Source organism: Anopheles aquasalis, chromosome 3 (assembly GCF_943734665.1).
Source record: "Anopheles aquasalis chromosome 3, idAnoAquaMG_Q_19, whole genome shotgun sequence".
Lineage (NCBI taxonomy): Eukaryota > Metazoa > Arthropoda > Insecta > Diptera > Culicidae > Anopheles > Anopheles aquasalis.
In genome coordinates, this window is record NC_064878.1 from 34,621,609 (window position 1) to 34,642,732 (window position 21,124).

The 21,124-nt window shown below is 36.5% G+C and overlaps 3 protein-coding genes across 22 annotated transcripts; 2 read left to right on the forward strand and 1 right to left on the reverse strand.

Moving 5' to 3' along the window:
• Window positions 1-998: 998 nt before the first annotated feature.
• LOC126575885 (guanine nucleotide-binding protein G(q) subunit alpha) lies at window positions 999-14,567 on the forward strand. 18 transcript variants are annotated; one of them, XM_050236894.1, is made up of 11 exons: window positions 999-1,130; window positions 4,883-5,266; window positions 5,349-5,510; window positions 6,166-6,350; window positions 6,475-6,629; window positions 7,642-7,770; window positions 8,988-9,117; window positions 9,237-9,390; window positions 9,472-9,579; window positions 9,831-9,938; window positions 11,943-14,567. In XM_050236894.1, exons 3-11 carry the CDS (start codon window positions 5,393-5,395, stop codon window positions 12,023-12,025), a joined length of 1,170 nt encoding a protein of 389 aa, XP_050092851.1. In that variant the 5' UTR covers window positions 999-1,130; window positions 4,883-5,266; window positions 5,349-5,392; the 3' UTR covers window positions 12,026-14,567. The 18 variants fall into 18 exon arrangements, with proteins under 18 accessions (XP_050092851.1, XP_050092852.1, XP_050092860.1 ...); XM_050236895.1 differs by having other exon boundaries at window positions 1,013-1,090; XM_050236903.1 differs by lacking the exon at window positions 9,472-9,579 and adding an exon at window positions 6,874-7,002 and having other exon boundaries at window positions 1,047-1,255; window positions 4,707-5,266.
• Window positions 14,568-17,572: 3,005 nt separating this feature from the next.
• LOC126575908 (ribulose-phosphate 3-epimerase) lies at window positions 17,573-18,772 on the reverse strand. 3 transcript variants are annotated; one of them, XM_050236928.1, is made up of 4 exons: window positions 18,625-18,724; window positions 18,478-18,535; window positions 18,269-18,411; window positions 17,573-18,203 (listed from the first exon to the last, which is right to left on the reverse strand). In XM_050236928.1, the coding sequence occupies exons 3-4, from the start codon at window positions 18,338-18,340 to the stop codon at window positions 17,715-17,717; spliced, it is 561 nt and encodes a 186-aa protein (XP_050092885.1). In that variant the 5' UTR covers window positions 18,341-18,411; window positions 18,478-18,535; window positions 18,625-18,724; the 3' UTR covers window positions 17,573-17,714. The 3 variants fall into 3 exon arrangements, with proteins under 3 accessions (XP_050092885.1, XP_050092884.1, XP_050092886.1); XM_050236927.1 differs by having other exon boundaries at window positions 18,269-18,535; window positions 18,625-18,772; XM_050236929.1 differs by lacking the exon at window positions 18,625-18,724 and having other exon boundaries at window positions 18,478-18,549.
• Window positions 18,773-18,810: 38 nt separating this feature from the next.
• LOC126575913 (LDLR chaperone boca) lies at window positions 18,811-19,520 on the forward strand. Its single transcript, XM_050236935.1, has 2 exons — window positions 18,811-19,033; window positions 19,107-19,520. Exons 1-2 carry the CDS (start codon window positions 18,878-18,880, stop codon window positions 19,494-19,496), a joined length of 546 nt encoding a protein of 181 aa, XP_050092892.1. The 5' UTR covers window positions 18,811-18,877; the 3' UTR covers window positions 19,497-19,520.
• Window positions 19,521-21,124: the final 1,604 nt, after the last annotated feature.

A 21,124-nucleotide genomic window follows, 5' to 3' on the forward strand; every position in this document is an offset into this window, starting at 1 on the left:
TAAATGATACATTTTCTAATTTTAGAACAAACGAGCAGCCCCGCTGTGGCTAACAACGTGTCAGTAGGGGCCGAAAACGCCGGCTATCTCTGATTCTGAAACGAGTGGAAAAGGCCCGGATCCGGCTTCCACCGATAGCCGGTCACTGTCGGCTTAGACTATTGGTTAAAGGACAAAAGGACGGAGACGATCGGAGTGTGATGGACAATCACATCAGCGCTACATGCTCAGTGCATCCAAAGGAGGGTGTTGTCGCGTGTCCGACCAGAGTCCGGCGGAGGTGAAACCTCTTCGCTTGTTCCGAACACGGAGCAGCAAGGAGGAGTGGGTTCTTCTGCCCGAATAAAGGCAGCTCCAGCGCGCTTTGTTCATCATATAAGAACGCTGGCTCGGCAGATCGTCTGCCAATCGCAAGGCGCATCCAAAGGAAGAGTGATAAGGAAGAGTTTGCAAAACACAGCTAGGCAAAACCTATAAGGCATCTTAAAACCACCAAAGTAGAACAATCAGAGCACTGAAAAACTGGAAAAACTTTAACTTTCTTTACGGATTTCTTACTTCTCAAAGCGAATACAGCGTCTCCAACGCAACCAAAACATAGGCAACGACTGTCAATTTTTTTCATTCATTTTTCTAATTTTCGCGAGCGATTTTGTTCGGTATGACTTCACCTGTTTCCTATAGACACTTTGGTTTACGCTAGAGTTTACGCTTTATGTATCGCCGGCTTATGAATCATTTAAACAAGCAAAAGCGATGATATACCTGATAAAACCATTGAAAATTTCCGGATTTCCTTCGTATCATCAAACGCTCTCTGTCGATTTGGTAAACAAGTATTTGACAGTCAGTGATGCAGAGCCAAAATCTAATATGGCGGCGAGCGAAGTGCTATGACTTCACCTGGTTCCTTTACACAGAAGACCAAATTTCCGCGAAACGTGTACGTACACGCGCGCAAGGTTGTGTGTGTTCCACGCGAAATTTGCGAGTGTGCGTGAGTGCCGCAGAAAAAGCAGCAAGCAGAACAGGAAAAAGTTGTTAGTTTTCCAAAGGAAAGAAGGAAATTTTTGCTCTGAATGTGAAATAAGTTAGTGTCTCAACGAGAGAAGCACAATTTCACAGTTCTGGTTTGTTTCTGAATCTATAGAGCAACAAGGAACGCTCGCGCCAGCCCTATGGGCGATAGAAACAGGAATCAGCATCAGTTTTCTCGGCTGACAGTGTTGTATCACTGCACGTATATATGATCTAGGTATACTACGGCTATATACAAACAAACAAGTATTATTTTTTTATATTAAAATGTATATATTTAGAAATATATAATATATATGTACATGTATATGTATACTATAATTATATATAATTTATATATACATATATGTTTATATGTATATACTTGTTTACGATACATGAGTAAAGAGTGGCTGAGTGGGGTTACTTGTCCCTACAGTTTTCCTAAACCCAGCCCGGCCCACTTGCAATCGTGATGAACACGTAAATTTTTTTTGTGCGGTTTCAGTTTGTCCAAGTACTTATTTAAGGTTGTTGCGGAGAAAAACGTTTGCAAAATGCAGTCGCCTGAATCGTTGTGCAGAGAGCGAGTGTAAAAAAGAACAATCGGCCAGACCTAAAGCAGTGTGATTGGTTTTAGCTCAATAAACATTCAATCAAAGACGAAACGCAACAGTCTCGTGGGTGTAAAGGCTGCGGCCGAGGCAGATATTTCCCCGCAGTTCGCTTGACAAGTGAGCCAGCAGTGCAATCTTTCGGCTACTAAAGTCAGCGTCAAATGGTGCTGGTACATTACTGGGTGTTTGCGTTAAGTGTAGTTACAATTTTTCATTCACTTTGGCATACAACTGAGACCTTATTTTGATTTTCGGCGGAACCAGCCAGTGAATAAGAACTGATAAAAGACCAATGAATCAATCAGTGTTGCTATCAATAGTGGAACGAGTTATAAGTGAGCCGAAGCATAAACGTTCTGTGTAAAAGCCTATTCTTTCTAGTGGATCTTTGGCAATGACGGGCTATTTAGTGAGAACGGGAGGGGGCATGTGAATCGAAGAAAATTTGCCTCGCCCGATAAAATAAATCGGGGATTTATTTACGGTTTACCGAGCACCCGAAAGCTCCAAAGCTCTGCGTACCGACCGGTTGCTCGAAACTGGCGGACACCAGCTCGAAACTGGCGGACCCCAGCTCGAACACCACAATCACCCCCTTTAGTTTTAGCTAGTTTTAGCCAAATTATCCTTCTTAATCCTTTACTTTAGGTGCCAATAGATGTTCTAGAACGCAAGGGTACTACGATTCGTAACAGTCGTAGTGGCGGAGGTCGTTATACACGCAATAGTTTACTATACTCACAAAGCCTACATCCTGCCATCATTTGACTTACAATCGCTCAAGTAAAGTCTGTTGTAGTTTGAACGTGCACGTAACAAATTATCGAAGGCCCGGAAATATGTCCGTCCCTCAATCCGCCAGGTACCTGATCGATAGGTAACAGAGGAAGCGATAAACCTCGACAGTCCGTTACCAAATGCCGTGCATCGTCGCAGGTTGGCAACCTTCCGGATAGCACTACACTATTATTCATTCACTACATATATATTCATGTTTCTTTTGTGTAAAGAACATTTTTAACATTATTTAACGAACGGCACATTAACTAACAAAAGGTCACACTCACTTTGTATCAACTGTTGGACGAATTATGATATCCTGGACGCTTCCTGCCTTTTATCGATGCCTAAGTGAAGGCATCATTCGAAGCTGTATCCTTGTAGGTGTTACGATAAAAAAACACTTTTTGCAAGTAATCGCAGTAAATGCAATGAGCTCAATGTGACACAAAATCGATGATTGAATGGAATGATCGTTTGAAAAAGATAGCAATCGAGCAATTGCCAAATCGCTAGTAATTTCAACGAAGCTATTAAGAATATGCTCAGAATAAGAATAGTCTTAGGATGGCCAGAGGGTGTAGGCAGGTGGAAGGCCAGGGATAAATACTTGGATGACGACGACGCTCGATCGCGGACGGTGGAGGGATCTACTGTGGCAGCCCAAAACCTTTCTGCACCTGTATCGTCGAATAAGGCATTTCGGCTTAGGGCTGCTTTAACATTTCAATTTTGCAAACTATTGCACGCCATGCATTGCCTACTGTGTTAAAATCTCTCGTATATGAGCCAGATTATCTACCGAATGACGGATTTACCCGTGGGTTTTTTAAGGCACCTAAAGGAGGAGCTCGTCTACGAAACCAACATTCACAGATTTTTTAAAATTGTGCTCATAGGAGCAGTCATTTGGTGACATGCGATATTTTATTTCAGAGGCCGGGCCACCACGACAACCTTGTTTTGCAACTCTCATACAGATATCATCAGGTGGTGAAGTTGGAGATTTCAACTGAATCAGCAGTTGGGTTAGGAAAATGAATCGTTAGGTCGTTGTGTAAAGAAATTATTTTATGTTTACGAGCGCAATTCAACGAATTGTGACTTTAGCCGTTTTAGTGGTAAATATTGGATTCGTATACTGGTCCGTCATGATTTGCAATCGGGAGTGACGAAGCGAGTCACGTGCAAGCATTGCAAACACGACTAAAAAAATATCTAATTTAATTAGCTACAGAACAGAGAAGAAGAAAAGTAATAAAAGATAAACCGCCAGGCTGGTGTCCAACACGATACATGGTTTAAATACAGCACCGGAAAAAGTGAAAGCAGGACACGCGTTTACGACACAAAATCAACCACATTGGTACATTCTTTATAGTATTGATAGGAAGACCCAGCAATTTCCAAGCATGTGCTGTATGTTCCCGTGTTTTGCCGTTGTAGTTTAATTTTTCTTAGTGTGTTACTGCTACACAGAAGTAAGGGCAGTTTTATTCAAGAGAAGCGTATGCAAGCACTGCAAGAAACATCGAGACACCAGGGAAAACTGTTTATCCAACATGCTAGTCCTTTGCAACGCCATATCGATTGTTCGTTTTTGGAGAAAAGGAGACTATAAATGTCCAGGTCTGATCGTTAGGGCTTTTAGTTTTAACCTAGAGCTTTTGCAGATTGTCTGTTGTGAGGTACATTGTGACTTGAGTTCTTTAAGGCCCAGGTGTTTTTTGTTCTGCATTCAACTATTTGATCGTATCAGGAACTACTCAACTATTTTATCATATTTTTTAAATGTTGCATATGAGAATAAGAATTAGTGAATATAACTGTGTTCATGTTTGTTCTCATAATGTTAATTGAGAACTTAATATAAGTATTTATTAATGATTCCTATAAAGACTCACATAGAAGAACAATTTGATGATGATGATGAAGTGTGTGTGTGTGTGTGTGTGTTAGTGTAGATATAAGCAGATCAGTAAATGTAAAGTGATGTATCTATTCCCAACAGGATTTTGGTTGTTCATTATCAATTATCTAATAATATCAATATCTGTGCTTTTCAATCAATATCTGTATCAATTATCTAATAATATCAATATCTATTGTTCGGAAAAATGAATTTGATCATGGTTTTCTATTGATTATACGGGGGTTACTATACCATGACTTACCTTTTTAATTCAAAATTGTTAATATACAATATATATTATTTACAGATTATACAGTTTAATTTTTTCCATTGTTCGAATTCATTATTCATATAATTTTTTTGATGAAAAAAAATTCTAGCAATGGACAACCTAATGCAAGGAATTTCATTAATCTAAGAGTATACTGGACAAATTCTAGTTCTTGCTGTTCTACTGTAATCCAATCGGACCCATCAAGTGCTTCACGCTGGCCGTGAAACTAGACAGCCAAAGTTCTCGCACTAAACTCGGATATTGTTGATTGTATGCTTCTAGTGTCATTCTGAAGTGTTTAAAGCTAGCATGTCACATTTAAGGTGGAGACTTGCGTATTTGTGATAATTAAGTTAGCGTAGTCGAGGAGTGTTTAAAAGCATGTTTGGAGCAGGGAGGAAAATCTTATATCGTCAAAAGTGCCCGGAATAAGTGCAGAACAATAACATAAGAGTGAAAGTGAAAAACGGCATTACTCCTCGTTATCAAAAACATCCCAAGAGAGCTTGTTGATACTGCATTGATGTTTGTGTTGGGGACATTTTAGTCATAATTTCCAAATCCGACCTGAAGATACAGTTAATCGTTTGTCTTTGAAAGTAAGAAGAATTCTTATTGTTTTGTTCGTTGATCCTTAACTGGCATCCGTATACGCGGCAGATTCAGGTATTGTGGATGATTTGTATAAATCAAATCACCGGGCATCTTTGTATTTACCGTCAATGCTTTGTCAATTTCACCTCAACAGAACTGTGCGTACATAACAATAGGCAACTATCCTACTATTCAACAATGGAGTGTTGCTTGTCTGAGGAAGCCAAGGAGCAAAAGCGAATCAATCAGGAGATTGAACGCCAGTTACGACGAGATAAGCGCGATGCGAGACGTGAACTTAAATTACTATTACTTGGTATGTAAAAAACAGGAAAATTATATATATAATTAATTATATGTTTAAGTATGACATATCCTTTTCATAATGGTATGATCAAGGGTCTCAAACTCATCCTCAAGGGGCGCAGTAAAAAGTAACAGCCATTCAGCGGGCTGCAATACATTAAGAAAATGTTTATTCATTCACATCTACGAGTACTAGGGTCAATGCAGTTAAATCAGCATTCACCAAGCACAACATACATATAATATAATTACACATGCAATCCATCATTAACCAAGTACAAGTGCAAACACCACGGACCGCACAAAACAGTTTCCCTGATATGAGCTCCTTCAATGATCAATTCTTTGCTGCCCAGATGAGTTTGTGTTAAATTTTTTGCTTACAAATAAATGCGGTAAATTACATCCCTGTTCATTCGAAATAGATTATTATTTAATTTTGTTATTGCTTCAAATAATCGTAACAATCCGTATTTGTTGAAGTATCATAAAACCAACTAAAAAGTACCAATACTTGTTATCTCCTTCGTTAATTTTGTTCGGTAAATGTGAAAATTGATTGTGAAAATTTGTTATGTTGATTGAAATTAGCAATTTCAAAAAAAATATTTATCTATTTGTTTGACAAGAAAGATATATCAAATGGTACTCTTTTTCGTGTACAGGTACCGGTGAATCTGGAAAATCAACATTTATCAAACAGATGCGTATTATTCACGGTAGCGGATATTCCGACGAGGATAAACGCGGCTTTATCAAATTAGTTTATCAAAACATTTTCATGGCGATGCAGTCGATGATACGGGCAATGGATTTGTTGAAAATTTTATACAGTGATCCAGCAAACATCGTAAGTGAATTATTTTATATTAATGTTGTGTTCTGGATGATTACGGTTAACGTTCTGTTGTATTTATAGTTAAATTGATTAGAACTTATTCATATTACAAGATTATCTTTCTTTGTCATTTCAGGAACATGCTGAATTGATAAGAAGTGTAGATTTTGAAACAGTTACCACATTTGAACCACCATACGTTCAGGCCATCAAAGATTTATGGGCCGACGCAGGCATTCAAGAATGTTATGACCGAAGGAGAGAATATCAACTAACAGATTCTGCTAAATAGTAGGTTGAATATTCTATTTTTCGAAATTTGATTGAATTTGCGTTTGCAATTTATTTTGCTTCTCGACGTAGCCTTCTCTATAGGGGAATGTTCTGCTCTTTTTATTTACTGTTCTGTAATTAAGTGAATTGACCATGACATAACACGAAAATTTTGCTATTAAGGGATATTGGCCCTATTCTACAATTATGATTATCATTTCCTTAATGATCACCAATTGTGTAATCTACTTTCGTCGCATAGTTACCTAATGGAGATCGATCGTGTTGCCGCAACAAACTATCTTCCAACGGAGCAGGACATTCTAAGAGTGCGTGTACCCACGACCGGAATAATCGAGTATCCCTTCGATCTGGAAGAAATTCGGTTTAGGTAGAGTTATAGGAACGGCGTTTCGTACATAGCTTCTACATTTCTTGTCAACATATTATTGTAACTAAATAGAATTTGGCTGTCTATGTCTTCAACAAACGTCGACCATCTAATGCATGTGTGGTTATTATATATGTTCGCTGTTTTCATTCTACTCAGACTGCCTAGCGGAGACTGAGGCAACTGCATGTTTGATTTACGTAGCAATGTTTTCTAATGTTGTTATGGGATTGTAGTATGGTACATTCACGAAGCTTTTATTAAAAATGTGCTTTTAATAAATTTGTATGGTATTACTGTTTCTCATGTTTGTTTCTTCTTTTTCAACTGCACATAATACAACTTATCCTATGATTCTTTTAAATGCCTGTGTTCTTTTTAAAACATTGTAATTGATTTGGATGTTTGTCATAATCCAAGTTGTGGAAAATAGTAGCTTTGTTCATTGCTTTATATAGCCCAAATAATTTTCGGAGAATATTTACCTTACAAAAACATGAAATATCGAGATAGGCCTTTATTAGTATAAGCAGAGTAGGCCTTTTTCGGTCCAGGCTGTGTTTTTTATTATTAAAATGAATATTTATGTTTTTTAATTAAATATTATAGAAATTCCTTGGTTATACAATTTATATCTAGTTATCTAAGCGATATGGAGCGTATCGAAAAAGAAGACTTTCTTCCAACCGAACAAGATATTCTGAGAGCTAGGGCACCAACAACGGGTATTTTAGAGTACCCATTCGATTTGGATAGCATCATTTTTAGGTATGATTTTATTTGTCCTTGGACATCAACATATTGCCAAAAGCGCTTCGTTGTACGTGGCTCGTTACGTATCTGCAGTGAAAGTATGTAATTTTAGGTGACAATTTTACACGAATTGTATGCTTGTCTGCTGTAGTATTGTGTTCGCTATAGGTAAAGGTGGATGTTATGATGGTATGGGTAAAGTTATGTTATGTTTGAGATGTTATCTTATATATATACTTCGTTTTGTGTAAGATTGACTCTACAAACGGCCAAAAGTTTCCATTCATAAACAATCAACGCTTGTCACTTTACACACACCAATGGAGATTTTCACACGGCATGGGAACTTTTTACCGTGTAACACTTTTTACCGTTAGAATAGCACAGTCAAATAGAATTATTCTCAGAAATCATCCGCGTAGTACACATTGCATACGAGAAACTCTTAATAATACTCTATAATAATTATAGAATTAACACTACTATTTTTATTCGCCTTCTATATATCTTTACGTTTCTCTATATATGTTACAATTTTGTTTTTTTTACAGCTTTTTGTGTCTTATTTCATATAGCAACATAAACATAAATTGTACATTTCATTAATAGTAGGTTTTTCCATCTTCTGGGCTATAGATAGATCTTTATATAATGCTTTAAAAAAGAGGAAGCGCGTTCAATGAAATAAAAAATGCGAATTTTTTATTGATAAGATATTGGCACCGTAAAAACCATGTCCAATGTCAATGACCTTGCAGTGGCTCGCATTTTCACTTTCATCAAAGTATCAAGTATATAATTGCATTAAGCATCAAGTATATAATTGTTTTGAAACCCCATATATGGCCATCGCATGCTTGTAAGAAATATAATTATAGCGGTATGAAGCGTTATTTGTACGTATAGGATGGGATTAATTGTTTATAACGTGCTAACCACCTTCAACGATTTGCAGCGTCATTAAAATTTTGCTTGCTGGCTTTGGATTTTTTCATAGACGAATATTTCACGAAAATCCCACAAGATTTAACATATAGTATACATTTAGTTTTATTTGTGCTAGCATATTATGCTTTTGCTTATTGTTTTCATCATGAACCCAGCAAATTTATCCATCCATCAATGCATTCATTTATTCTAAAAACATTGTCAGTACAATTTGAACTGATATCATAATATTCAATTAATCGAAATTTTATTTTTCTACGTATATGCAAATGGAATCACATCAGAATGGTGGACGTCGGAGGGCAAAGATCTGAGAGACGGAAATGGATCCATTGTTTCGAAAATGTTACATCTATCATTTTCCTGGTTGCTCTTTCCGAATACGATCAAATTCTTTTTGAATCAGAGAATGAGGTAAGATTGTATCTTATGGAATAACTCCATTGACATTGACATTGACATATATTTCTTTCTATTCATCTATTTATATTAATATATATATATAACTGTTTCTTCCACATCTTTTAATGCAGAACCGAATGGAGGAATCTAAAGCTTTATTCAAGACCATTATTACGTACCCTTGGTTTCAACATTCTTCAGTCATCCTGTTTTTGAACAAGAAAGATTTACTGGAGGAAAAAATTATGTATTCTCATTTGGTGGATTACTTTCCTGAGTACGATGGTAAGCTATACTCAACCAATATTGTGAAACCCTTCTTTAACCAATTCATAATAACTTCTTACAAATGCTTTCGTCTCAAAGGACCTAAGCAAGACGATGTTAAAGCGCGGGAATTCATTTTGAAAGTTTACTTGCGTGAAAATCCTGATCCAGATAGAATGTGTTATTCGCATTTTACTTGCGCAACAGGTTAATAGAATAAATTTCATATAAAAGTAGAAAACTGCTTGCCTATTAAATGTGTTAAAATTGAAGTTAATACGACCATTTGCTATAACCGATGGTTATTGCTATCACTCAAAGAAGCAGAGAGAGTCGGCTATAAATTTGTTTTATAATTCCGATAATGTAGTGTAATATTTTTTCCTGTAAAACTAACAATTTAGGATGTATTGATTTGGTATTGCTAATTGAACCGGTTTATGCTTTCATAATCACAGGACCTCAGAGAGATGCAATAGCCGCCAGAGAATTTATCCTCCGCATGTTTGTAGATTTAAATCCAGACTCGGAAAAAATTATTTACTCCCATTTCACATGTGCAACAGGTAAGTGTGTTCATCTTCACATGCTCCTTTCTGGACTTATCTTATTATTCAACTATTAGGTTACTTACACTTAAGTTAGTAAAGTTGTATATCAGTTTGACCTGCAGTGTAATGCTTCTCTTTTTTAGTTAAATTATTTGATGAATTACCTACTCAAAAAGCTTATTTTTCTATTTTTGAAATGCTTTCTGGATTTAATGCTGCGTTTTTTATATCTATCGTTACTTGTTCAAAAACAGATACCGAGAATATCAAGTTGGTCTTCTGCGCAGTTAAAGATACGATTATGCAAACTGCTCTCAAAGAATTCAATTTAGCCTAGTTTGATATTGAACTGTTCATTTCGCTGCCTATAATATGTAGTGATTTTAAGTGTTACACTCAAGTAAGCAAAACTAGTTATTAAATAACGAGGCAGTTTCTAATGATGAGCCTTTATAATGTTTGCATTAAAAAAAGAGACAAAATTTGAATGGTGATAAAAAATAAACTATGACAGATAATTGAGTTCTGTAAATTATATGTGGAAAAAGAGTTTATCAGTAACAAAAAAACTCTATGCCATTCCTAGCAGGATTCTGGAAGTTAGGAGGTAACTTAGACATGGCAGTCGAAAACATGTTTGTGCACATATTGTTCAACTATTTCTGAGACTTTTCAATCAATTTCTCCTCCGTTTTTCCAATAAAATTGTTGAAATAGATCCTACGTTTAAAGATAGCCCAAAAATTTTCAATGGGCCGTAGCTGGGAGACGTTGAGCGGGTTGGCAATCTTCGGTATCACATTGATACCCAGCCGCTCCATTTCGTTTAACGATCGCTTCGAGTATCGTTTCTGGTCAGATTCCCCGGTCTTCGTACTACTAGTGTTCCTCGATGAATGACGCAACCTACTGCAGCCACTTTGTATAATAAATTTTCTCGATCACGACCATTTCGGAGTTAAAGAAGAGCAACTGATTGTTAGCTATAGCAGGGCCTTCTTGAGGAACTTGCTGTGTGAGTGAATTAACTTTAGAGCTCACTTTCTTCGTGCGGGAAGTAAAATCTGAAGTGCCTTTTAATAATTTGTCATCTAAGATGAGATAGGTATCGCGTTCATTCGCCACCGCCACGTCCCGCTGCGCCGAAAAATTTAACTTGACGATCTTGGTCAACCGCTGTCGCTATGACATTACTTGCTGCTCTGAGATCAGTGCCCGGGATTTCCGCTGCCTGGCGTGTATGCCCAAGTACTCCAGATACTTTTTAACTATTTGGACCATTGCACCGATCTCACGGCCAATCGCAAGTAGCGATGTAGACACTTTTTCCTCGGTCTCTGTCATCAGCATCTTTTGGAGGTTTTGGTCGGTCAGAGTCGTCGGTCGAGTAGAACCATGCCTTTTTGTAACGCTTTTATTGTTGGATAATGGCCAAGATCTTGCAGATACTGATACGGCCATATCCGACACTTACAAAGTGGCACACAATAATCTTGTTGTGCATCAAAATGCGCAAACCTCGGAACGAAGTTGCTTCGCTTTTTTCGCCATCACGATTAGAGTTCGACTGATAGAGCTTTCAAATTTTGTCTCGTGACTCATGGGTAATTACAATTGACGCTGCATGTTTAGTTTCAGCAGTGCAATAGCCAACGGTTTGCCAATGAAAAATCGGCAAATTTTATCTCTTTTTTTTAATGAATACGTTACACACCATGTCTAGCCCTTCTACTGTCTACTAATATACATGAATTCGATTCGTTCAAATGAGCAAAAACAAGCAATTAAAAATGAATTGGTCTTTCATGGTGACCCTTGAAACAGGCCATGTTTAGCCCTAGTACTGCTGTTTAATAATATACATTGTTTCAATTGCAATAAAGAAATAATTACGCTGAACTATAACAATGATGAGTCTTTTATTTTGGATTTTTTATTCACTGACTTCAGTTATAGTGATATAGCAACTAGGTGCAACGACTAATATTTTTATTCTTTCGTTCTCTTTTTACCGACCAGACACAGAAAACATACGCTTCGTGTTCGCCGCTGTCAAGGATACGATACTGCAATCTAACCTTAAGGAGTACAATCTTGTTTGAATGGAGTTTATATGATAGCTATTATCAAGATCATTGTCACCGATAATCCAAATAGTTGGCATTTTAAGAAGATGGTATGGTTAACATCTATGTTACTATCTGCATTATGCCATCTGCGGTGCCATTCTACTATCATCGTAGCATTTATGATACACAATGCAGACAGAAGAGAACGCAATGATGCGTACCACATATAACATCTTCAACAAATCGGCAAGCTCCTCTCATGAGGTATCTCACCTGTTCCATGAGATAGCAGTCATCAGCTCATCAACATTCAACATAAGAAACAGTATCTTGCGGCTAAAAATTATAATTGTTGGCTTCTCACAAATAATATTTTATTCGTAATTGATCTGTCAATCTCGAATATATGCATCAACAAAAAATATCGTTTATAGTATAACCTGGGACTGTGTGATTATGCGATTTGTCGGAGTAAAATCTGGTCTATATTTCTAATATGTTTACTTTTACATTGCTGATGTGGTAGTGTTTGACAATTAAGCGTGAGCTCTTAAGTGATTTAAGCATATTAAATGAAGAGAATCTTATTTTTCTTCTGTTGTAATATAAATACTACTGCCATACTTGGCGAGATCCTTATCGAATCCAAATTGCCATTACATTCGTTGTCAACGAATGCAATTAGACGGGAATTTTCGAAAGATGTTACTCCTATATAAACTGAAATGTTACGTCAAGTTATTATTTTATGAATGTCTATTGCTGTTTTCGTTTCAGTGATACAATAGTCTTATTTTGGTATATAAGAATACAAAAAAATATGTTGAAAATTGTAGCAATTTCTTGTCAGAATATATTGTCAGTATACTGTTGGGAGGTTTAATAAGTTAACCAATTGTAGTGACTTGTGTTACGTGGCTAATTCACAGTTCCTGTTTTATGTATGTATCATGTTGTATTCTTTTGGGTTTGCAAAATTAACGCGCGAAAAGATGCATCTGATCAAATATATGTCAACACAGCTTGTAAAATAGTCGATTTTCCCACATCTATTTCGAATACGCTGCATGCCATTTCTGCGACGCATTATTTGTGAACACTGACCATTTTTTTATCACACAAACAACTTATTTTATTTTTACTCTCATTCAAATACTGCGACCGTTTTAAGATAATTTTATTTTGATAATCTGAATAGAATAGCAAAAAATAAAGAGAAGGGAATGCACACACTGTTGTATTCATTAATATACATACCACTGTACTTTATCTCCCTCTTTTCCTATATGATTTATAAGCATTCGGTAATGTGTTGATGTATTTGTATGCTATAAGTGTCAAAGGATTATTTAAAATATGTATTAATATCATCCAACTATAGATGCATCAATCTTGCCGTTAGAAATTACAACCTGTTTATTCTAACGAGTACAATAAAAGAACAAACACAATAGAATCGTCAGTATAATGTTCATTTTCAAGCAACTTATCATCTGTATTGTTTGTGTTGTGAAAACAAGCTGCACGGTGAAGTGTGGCATGGGTGTTTTAGGAAAGGTGTATTTACTCTGCACGTTCAAGTCACACTTTGCTGCAGCAGTGGTCTGAGTCTTTTGATCGATCATAAACCAAGAACAAAAAACAAAGAACAGCCATTTTTTAAAACGTTATAAAACTGTTTCTTATATTTTATTGAACTAAAAAAAAATGGTCGCAAATGACATCAAATAGTGTTTTGATAATGAGAATTTAATAGCTTTGAGAAGGCACATAAAAGCATCACAGCAAAATCAAACATCGTCACTCCGAAAATATAGTCGCATTAGACCTGTGCTTTTGCGATATAAGTGCTTCGGCACTGCCATCTTCGCTGTAAGACATCTCGAAAGAGCAATACACCAGCAGGTTGGTAACTTTAGAATTCCATCCACTTTGCAACTCGGCAAGGCAAAAGAAGGAAATCATCGCACGCTGACCTAGAGTGGGTTTGCTTTGGCAAGTCCACATACTGTTCAATAAAGAATAGTGGCTCATCCGGAAACCAATGATAAGTTGTCAATCATTTTCGTTCATGCGAAGGAATTATTCAATTCGCTTCATAATTTTTGAAACATTTTGATGTTGGATGATATGAAAAATATTCGCTTCCATAGAGTGGAGTTCAATAATGAACCATTATTGAACTTATTTTTCGTGCACTGTCATTTAAATTTCCAATATCTGTTTTTTTTTTTACATATATAAGGACGGACGAACCGTATGTTTAGCCAATATCTGTTATCACAGTTATTCTTCACTTTGAGTGTATGTTTTTGACACGTTATATGAGCGATTCTTTTATAATTTATTTTAGCCAAACGCTTCGTCATCGAATATAGTCAATAGAACTGTAAACAGCAAATATATTTGAAGAGCAAAAAAAATTTGAGCGAATATTGATTTAGTAGAAACTATTCCAAATGTATTGTTGGCGAAGCTACGTGCACTTACGTGAAAAAAATCGGTTTGGAATATAAGCGAAGAGTACCTCACTGTGTTCAATGTCACCAATAAATCAATGTTTAGAAGTCCTTTATACCTTTTTGTTTGCTAGATTTATGTTTAATGCGTGTTTTCGAAACCGTTTATTTGATCATCATCGAGACTAACTTAGACGCTGTAAGCATATTATCAAGATAGCATGTTTTCGCACATGCGTATGGCTTAAAATCCAAAACCACGACATAAGGCTATCTTTAGAATGTGTTGAAATATTATTTTTAACGTATATAGGGATAAAAGAGCGTATATTCATTTTATCGAACAATAACAATATAAAAGAGCGTATATTCATTTTATCGAACAATAACAACAATATAATTAAACATACGGCTCGTCCGTCCTTATATATGTTAAAAAAAACAACAACAATATAATGAACATTTCCATTCCGAGCATGCTTGGTTGAATTTAAATAATTATTTATCAAAATTGCTAATCAGTCAACCGTCACTAAGACAACGGCCGGTATTCACTTCCTTAAGAAAAAGTCTCATATCCGTACCGTTAAGTATTGTGCAATAAACGTTTACACATGCCTTTTTGGAGTGATTGACTAACATGTAACTAGGTAATAACAGCCTGATTTTTGAGTTCTAAGACTTTGCTATTCTTTTGTTTAATTATTCTTCAGAATATTTCGTTAAATATTGATGTTTGATTTGCAGAAACTGATAATTGTTCTGTACTATTACCGCTGAGTTGATTTTTTAATGCATAACGTTTGAAGCATTTTCATTTGATTAATAAAGCCGTACCTAAATTTGTCAGCCGGTTTAGCGTTAATCTAACTTTGAATAATTTACAATTCGGGTATCAAAGCGCAAACAAAGATCACATCTGGAAAAGAATTCATACTTAGAATTAAAATTATTAGGCGGCGATATTGCGCTTGTGGGCAGTAGTTTTATTTCATTTTGGTATTTTTGAGAATGCGTACACGGTGTACGATGGCTTTCGGTAGGATTATAAATTTCTATCTCATTTCAAAAGATAATAATAAAAAGCAAAACGTGCAATGCCAACGAAAGATATAGGCCATGAGTGCGCAACGGTAGATAATAAGTAGAAGAAAATCAAATATGCACAACACATATTGTGCAAAGAAGAAAAGAGCATTAATGCTTGCGACTATCCCTACGTATATCTCGAAACATGAACAAAAGAACCCAAAAGTAATATAATATAGTTAAAGGCAAGTAAATGTAGCATAATTTTTTTCTGAGAGCCCTAGTATTTTTAAAGCCTCTGAAAGAATGTAAAAATGTCAACCTCAAACATTTTTCCGTCATCAATAAGGCATGATATACTTGAAGGCATTATTGCGGTAGGCGTGACGATTTAACACAATAAAAACGGGAGATGTGGTACAGGTGAAAGCTCGACAAAAAAACTCCCCAGGTGTATCGTTTTGGTGAAAGTAATCGATAGTGTTTCCATCAGATCTTCCACAGTCCTCATTGTTGGAAGTATAACGTTCGGGAGTGAAAATAAAAGCGATTAAAGGCTCGACGGACCATCATCATTTTCAATTGAACAGTTCAAACTGGCTGGTTTTTTGTCTATAACCGAATAGGATAAACGATGAACATCGAAGTTAAATGGACATTATCATGGCTAATCTTAGTTATGAGAACCACTTTATTACTGTTTGGTATTCAATTCGCCCAATTGATTATCAACCAGTAAACAATGAATTGTGGGTCCATGGGAATGCAATAGTACTTCATGTTAGTTTTGTAGATCCTATTTGAATATAAAATACAGACATACAAAAAACAAAGGCAGTTTGTTGCATTTATTATTTTTATCATAAGCATGAGACGAATACGCAAAAGCTCGTACTAAAATCACATCAGAGAAAGAAATCATCTTCTTGATCTTTATTAGTGCCTTATTTTTTGTTCTGGCTATGTCGTTTTTTAAGTGTATGAATTTTCTTTCATTTTTTAAAAGTGTTAAGCATAGCTATCCGATTTTAATGATGTACTAACTTTAAGCAGTAACATCAGCTGTTTGTATCTGTAGAAGATTTTGTCATTTCCTTTATTTTACGTATCGTTAATAAATGTATTTAACCATAATTTTCTGCCGTAACGTTGTCGGTTTTAACAAATCATTAAAGCTAAAGCTTCTTGATGACAGACAATGCAGCAATTATTATCGGAGATGCTTGAATGATGATTGTTGCAAAAAGATTTGTTTTCAAACTACTTTCGGGTTGAAAGGTTTTTTTTAATCGTTTTAACCGAAAACCGAATACCCTGAGACTTAACATCAAAAAAGTCATACAATCGTTTTTATGTAAATCATCAATAATTTAACAATTTATATCTGTTATAAATATGATTTCGGGAGAAAGAATACGTGGTGAAATTGAACAACTATTATTCAGAAATGAAAGGCAAGAATATGCAGAAAAGCGAATATTGCTGTTCGGAAATTGCAATGATTAGACAATGCCTGATAAAAGAACGAGGGGATAGTTACTAATAAGATATAATTTAATCTATTGGAAAGGTAATAATTTTAAATCGACGGAGTGCTTGCCTATCCGTTGCGTAGTCACTGTTTAGCGATAGTTTTTCGAAAAAATGAACAAGTGTGAAGAGACGTCATGTTACGTTTCTAAAAACATACCACTAAATACTGAAATTCTGCCCTTGAATATACCACTGAGCACTGAATGAACGATGGTTTAAAAGCAAGTCGACGGAAGATCAGTAAACCAATAGACTATAAAAAAAATGGGGAAAGGCGAATATTGTACGGCTGAGGCGCACTACGGACACAGACACACAAATGAACAATTTGCACGAGTACATATGCCAATATATGGAAAGATGCATGAAAGTTATTAACATGCATAAGCCAATAAGTATAGCAAGGCAAACGATACAGTTGGTGAGACATGTTGGAGCTAGAAGCAGTAAATAAAAATAATTGTAAAACTAATGATGATATAAGTGTGTAAACCAATGGCTGGAATTTATAAGAAACTGAATATATAATAAAAATCATAGAAAAATACTTCTTTTGGAATATTTTCACGACATCATACATTTCTCATTAACAGGATCAATAATAAACATGTCCAAAACAGTTTTTATTGCAATTATATCAGCACCACACGCGTGAGGCACTTTCCACATGAAAATGTTTTCAGCGTGGCTAATGTTTTTCGCTACTCTTTGCTGAGATGATGTAGTACTGAGTTTCGCAGATCTCGAATAACCGCTGCTTGATCGTCGGCACGTATAATTGCGGTACCAGAGACAATCATGTTTGCTCCGGCTTTAGCGCAAGAGTCAATGGTCGTGAGACTTACACCACCATCAACTTCTATATTCAATAATGGATAGTTGTTCCGCAGGGACTGAACCTTCGACAACATATCAGCCATGAACATTTGTCCGCCAAATCCAGGTTCCACGGTCATTATTAGTACCATATCTGCATCCGCTATATAATTCTCGATCGTTTCAACAGCAGTTCCCGGTTTGATAGCCAGTCCGACTTTCATGCCTGCTTCCCTTACTTTCCTACAGACTTCCTGTACCATGTGCAGCACAGGTTCAACATGGAATGTGTACTGTTGTACCCCCGCATCACTCATCGCTTCGACCCACTGTTGCGGTCGTTCCACCATCATATGGGTTTCAAAAAAAGCATCCTAAACAGTGATGATAACAATGAAAACAGATGAGCCAAACATTACCTTGCTGGAAAGAGACATACCTTGATCTTGTTCCGTAAGCACTTTACTACTGGGTGACCAAAAGTAAGATTTGGAACGAATGTTCCATCCATAACATCCAAATGTAAATAGTCGGCACCGTTATTTAGCAGCTTTTGGGATTCTTCATGCAACTGCGAAAGATCTGCGTTCAGAATCGATGGCCCGATTAGCGCGTTCAGAATCGACATTGCCTTATACCTTTACGAACTTTTTCGAAAAACGTGTTATTGTGCCACTCTGCCACTCTTATCACCGTCAAAGATGCTCTACGAAGAAAAAGGTGGATCAAGACAAGTATTGGCGTCGTCCGATTGTGCAAACCGGTAGAAGAACGGAAATAGGCCCCTCCACTTACGTCCGCCGGGTCGATTTCTACATTTACGAGGGGGGTGGGGTTGGAATGTTACATTTAACCATTAAAAAGGCAATTTTTTCGGACGCTCACCTAGGGGTGCTACTAGTGGGTTTGGCTGGGTTTTTACTTCCTTAATTTTCTAATCGGTTTTGGACCTCTAGGGTTTTGAAAAGTTGATAGCGTTTGACGTTTACAGCAGAAGCGCTGTTCTCCGGTTCCGCGGCTCAAAGGTGAATTGCTGGAAAAGTTAAAAATGAAAAAGATATTAGTGTTAATAGTAGTTTGCATCTGTGCATGCAGTATATCGTTGTCCAAAAAGTTTAAAGAGGAGGAAAAACCCAGTTGGGCCAAGAAAGATATTCGTGACTTCAATGATGCAGATATGGAACGATTGCTTGAGCAGTGGGAGGTTCGTATGAGCAGTAGCATATTTTTCAAACAATCATGTCTTCGCCAATGTATCATGTCTTTTATGTTACCAGGAAGATGATGATCCTTTGGAACCCGATGAATTACCTGAACATTTAAGACCTCCTCCATCGATAGACATGGCGAACGTAGATCCTGCTAATCCGGAGAACATTTTGAAATTATCCAAAAAAGGTCGTACTCTCATGTCATTTGTTTCTGTGAATGGGAACCCCACAAAGCAGGAAACCGAGGATATAACTAAGTTGTGGCAGACGAGTTTGTGGAACAACCATATACAGGCGGAACGCTACCTGATTGCTGATAATCGAGCAATCTTCATGTTCAAAGATGGAGCGCAGGCTTGGGAGGCCAAAGATTTCTTGGTGGACCAGGAAAGGTGCCTTCTCGTATCGATTGAAAATAAAGAATATAAAGGAAAGCACAATAGAGACGAACTATAACTGCTCTAAACTATCGAAAATCAACTGCGATGATTTTTCAACTATTTCAATAAAGCTGATAATTTAATGAAATATATTGAATGTTAGCTGCCGCTAAATTCCCACCTTATCAAAGCCCTTTTTGTCTTTTCTATCCTGTCGAATATTACATTTCCCTGGAATGCAAAACCTTGCCTTAAATCTGTAAAGAACATGATGCGGTTTGTAAGTTGTTCTAGGTAAAAAAAAGCAGCCTGCAAATTGGCGCCGGTCTAAACGTAGTGCTGTATGCTTAAAGTATTTTAAAGCTGAAGATTATCAACTAGATCAATCTCCATTGTTTAAAGATCATCATATTTTGATAGTGTTGAAGTATTGTATCCACAACGGTGGAAGCCGAATCCGTGTTCTTGGCACCTGAATAAGAGATAGCCAACGTTTCTGGATTGCCCTGCTCACACGATGTTAGACCCCACGGGACTCGGGTGAAGCAGATACTATACCAGAATAATACCCTCTAAAATGTCAAACATTAAATCCAATATGCTGGCTTCACCTGTTTGCTTAAAGCTTTGCCACATTGGATGCTTGCGTAACTTGCGGTAGCAGTTTTTGCTCTGCATCACTGGCTGTCAAATACTTGTTTACCAAATCGACAGAAAGCGTTTGGTGACACGAAGGAAATCCGGAAATTTTCAATGGTTTTATCAGGTATATTATCGCTTTTGCTTGTTTAAATGATTCATACTCATTGTTTTCAACAAACGAACGAGTTGAATGTTCTTCAATCGCTAATATACAGCAACAACATCTTAAAATATATAAAAAGATGTTCAGAAATCAACTTATTTCGTCGATTCATATTTTTTGTGGCCAAAAACACATGTAATTGATGTAATAGCATAGTGTAATTGCAGGTGCACGAATGTAATTGCAGTTGACGTTTCGGTATAAACTTTTATGCGATTATGCCTGCCACACGAAGCGTAAACTTTTTGGCATATATTCTGAGTGTATACGATAGTTTACGCTTCATGTATCCCCGGCTAAAAACACATGTAATTGAATGTAATTGCATTAAGGCAGGAATACACGAAGCGTAAACTCTCGTATAAACTCAGAATGTAATGCCAAAAAGTTTACGCTTCGTGTGGCAGGCATAATCGCATAAAAGTTTATACCGAAACGTTAACTGCAATTACATTGGTGCACCTGCAATTACACTATGCTATTACATCAATTACATGTGTTTTTGGCCACCAAAAACATAAATCGACGAGATAAGTTGATTTTTGAACATCTTTTTTTATATTTAAAGATGTTTTTACTGTATATTAGCGATTGTAGAACATTCAATTCATCATAACGCTACGCTTCATGTTGGTGCTAAGTTTACGCTTGCTTTTACGCGCGGATTTACGCTCCGCGGGCCTATAATCTTTTTGACATAAGTATAATCTTTTTGGCATTACACCCTGAGTTTATACGAGAGTTTACGCTTCGTGTATCGCCGGCTATAGAGGCAGGAATACACGAAGCGTAAACTCTCGTATAAACTCAGAATGTAATGCCAAAAAGTTTACATTTGCCGTTTACACGGTGTAAAAAAGATTATAGGTCCACGGAGCATAAATCCTAGCGTAAACGCT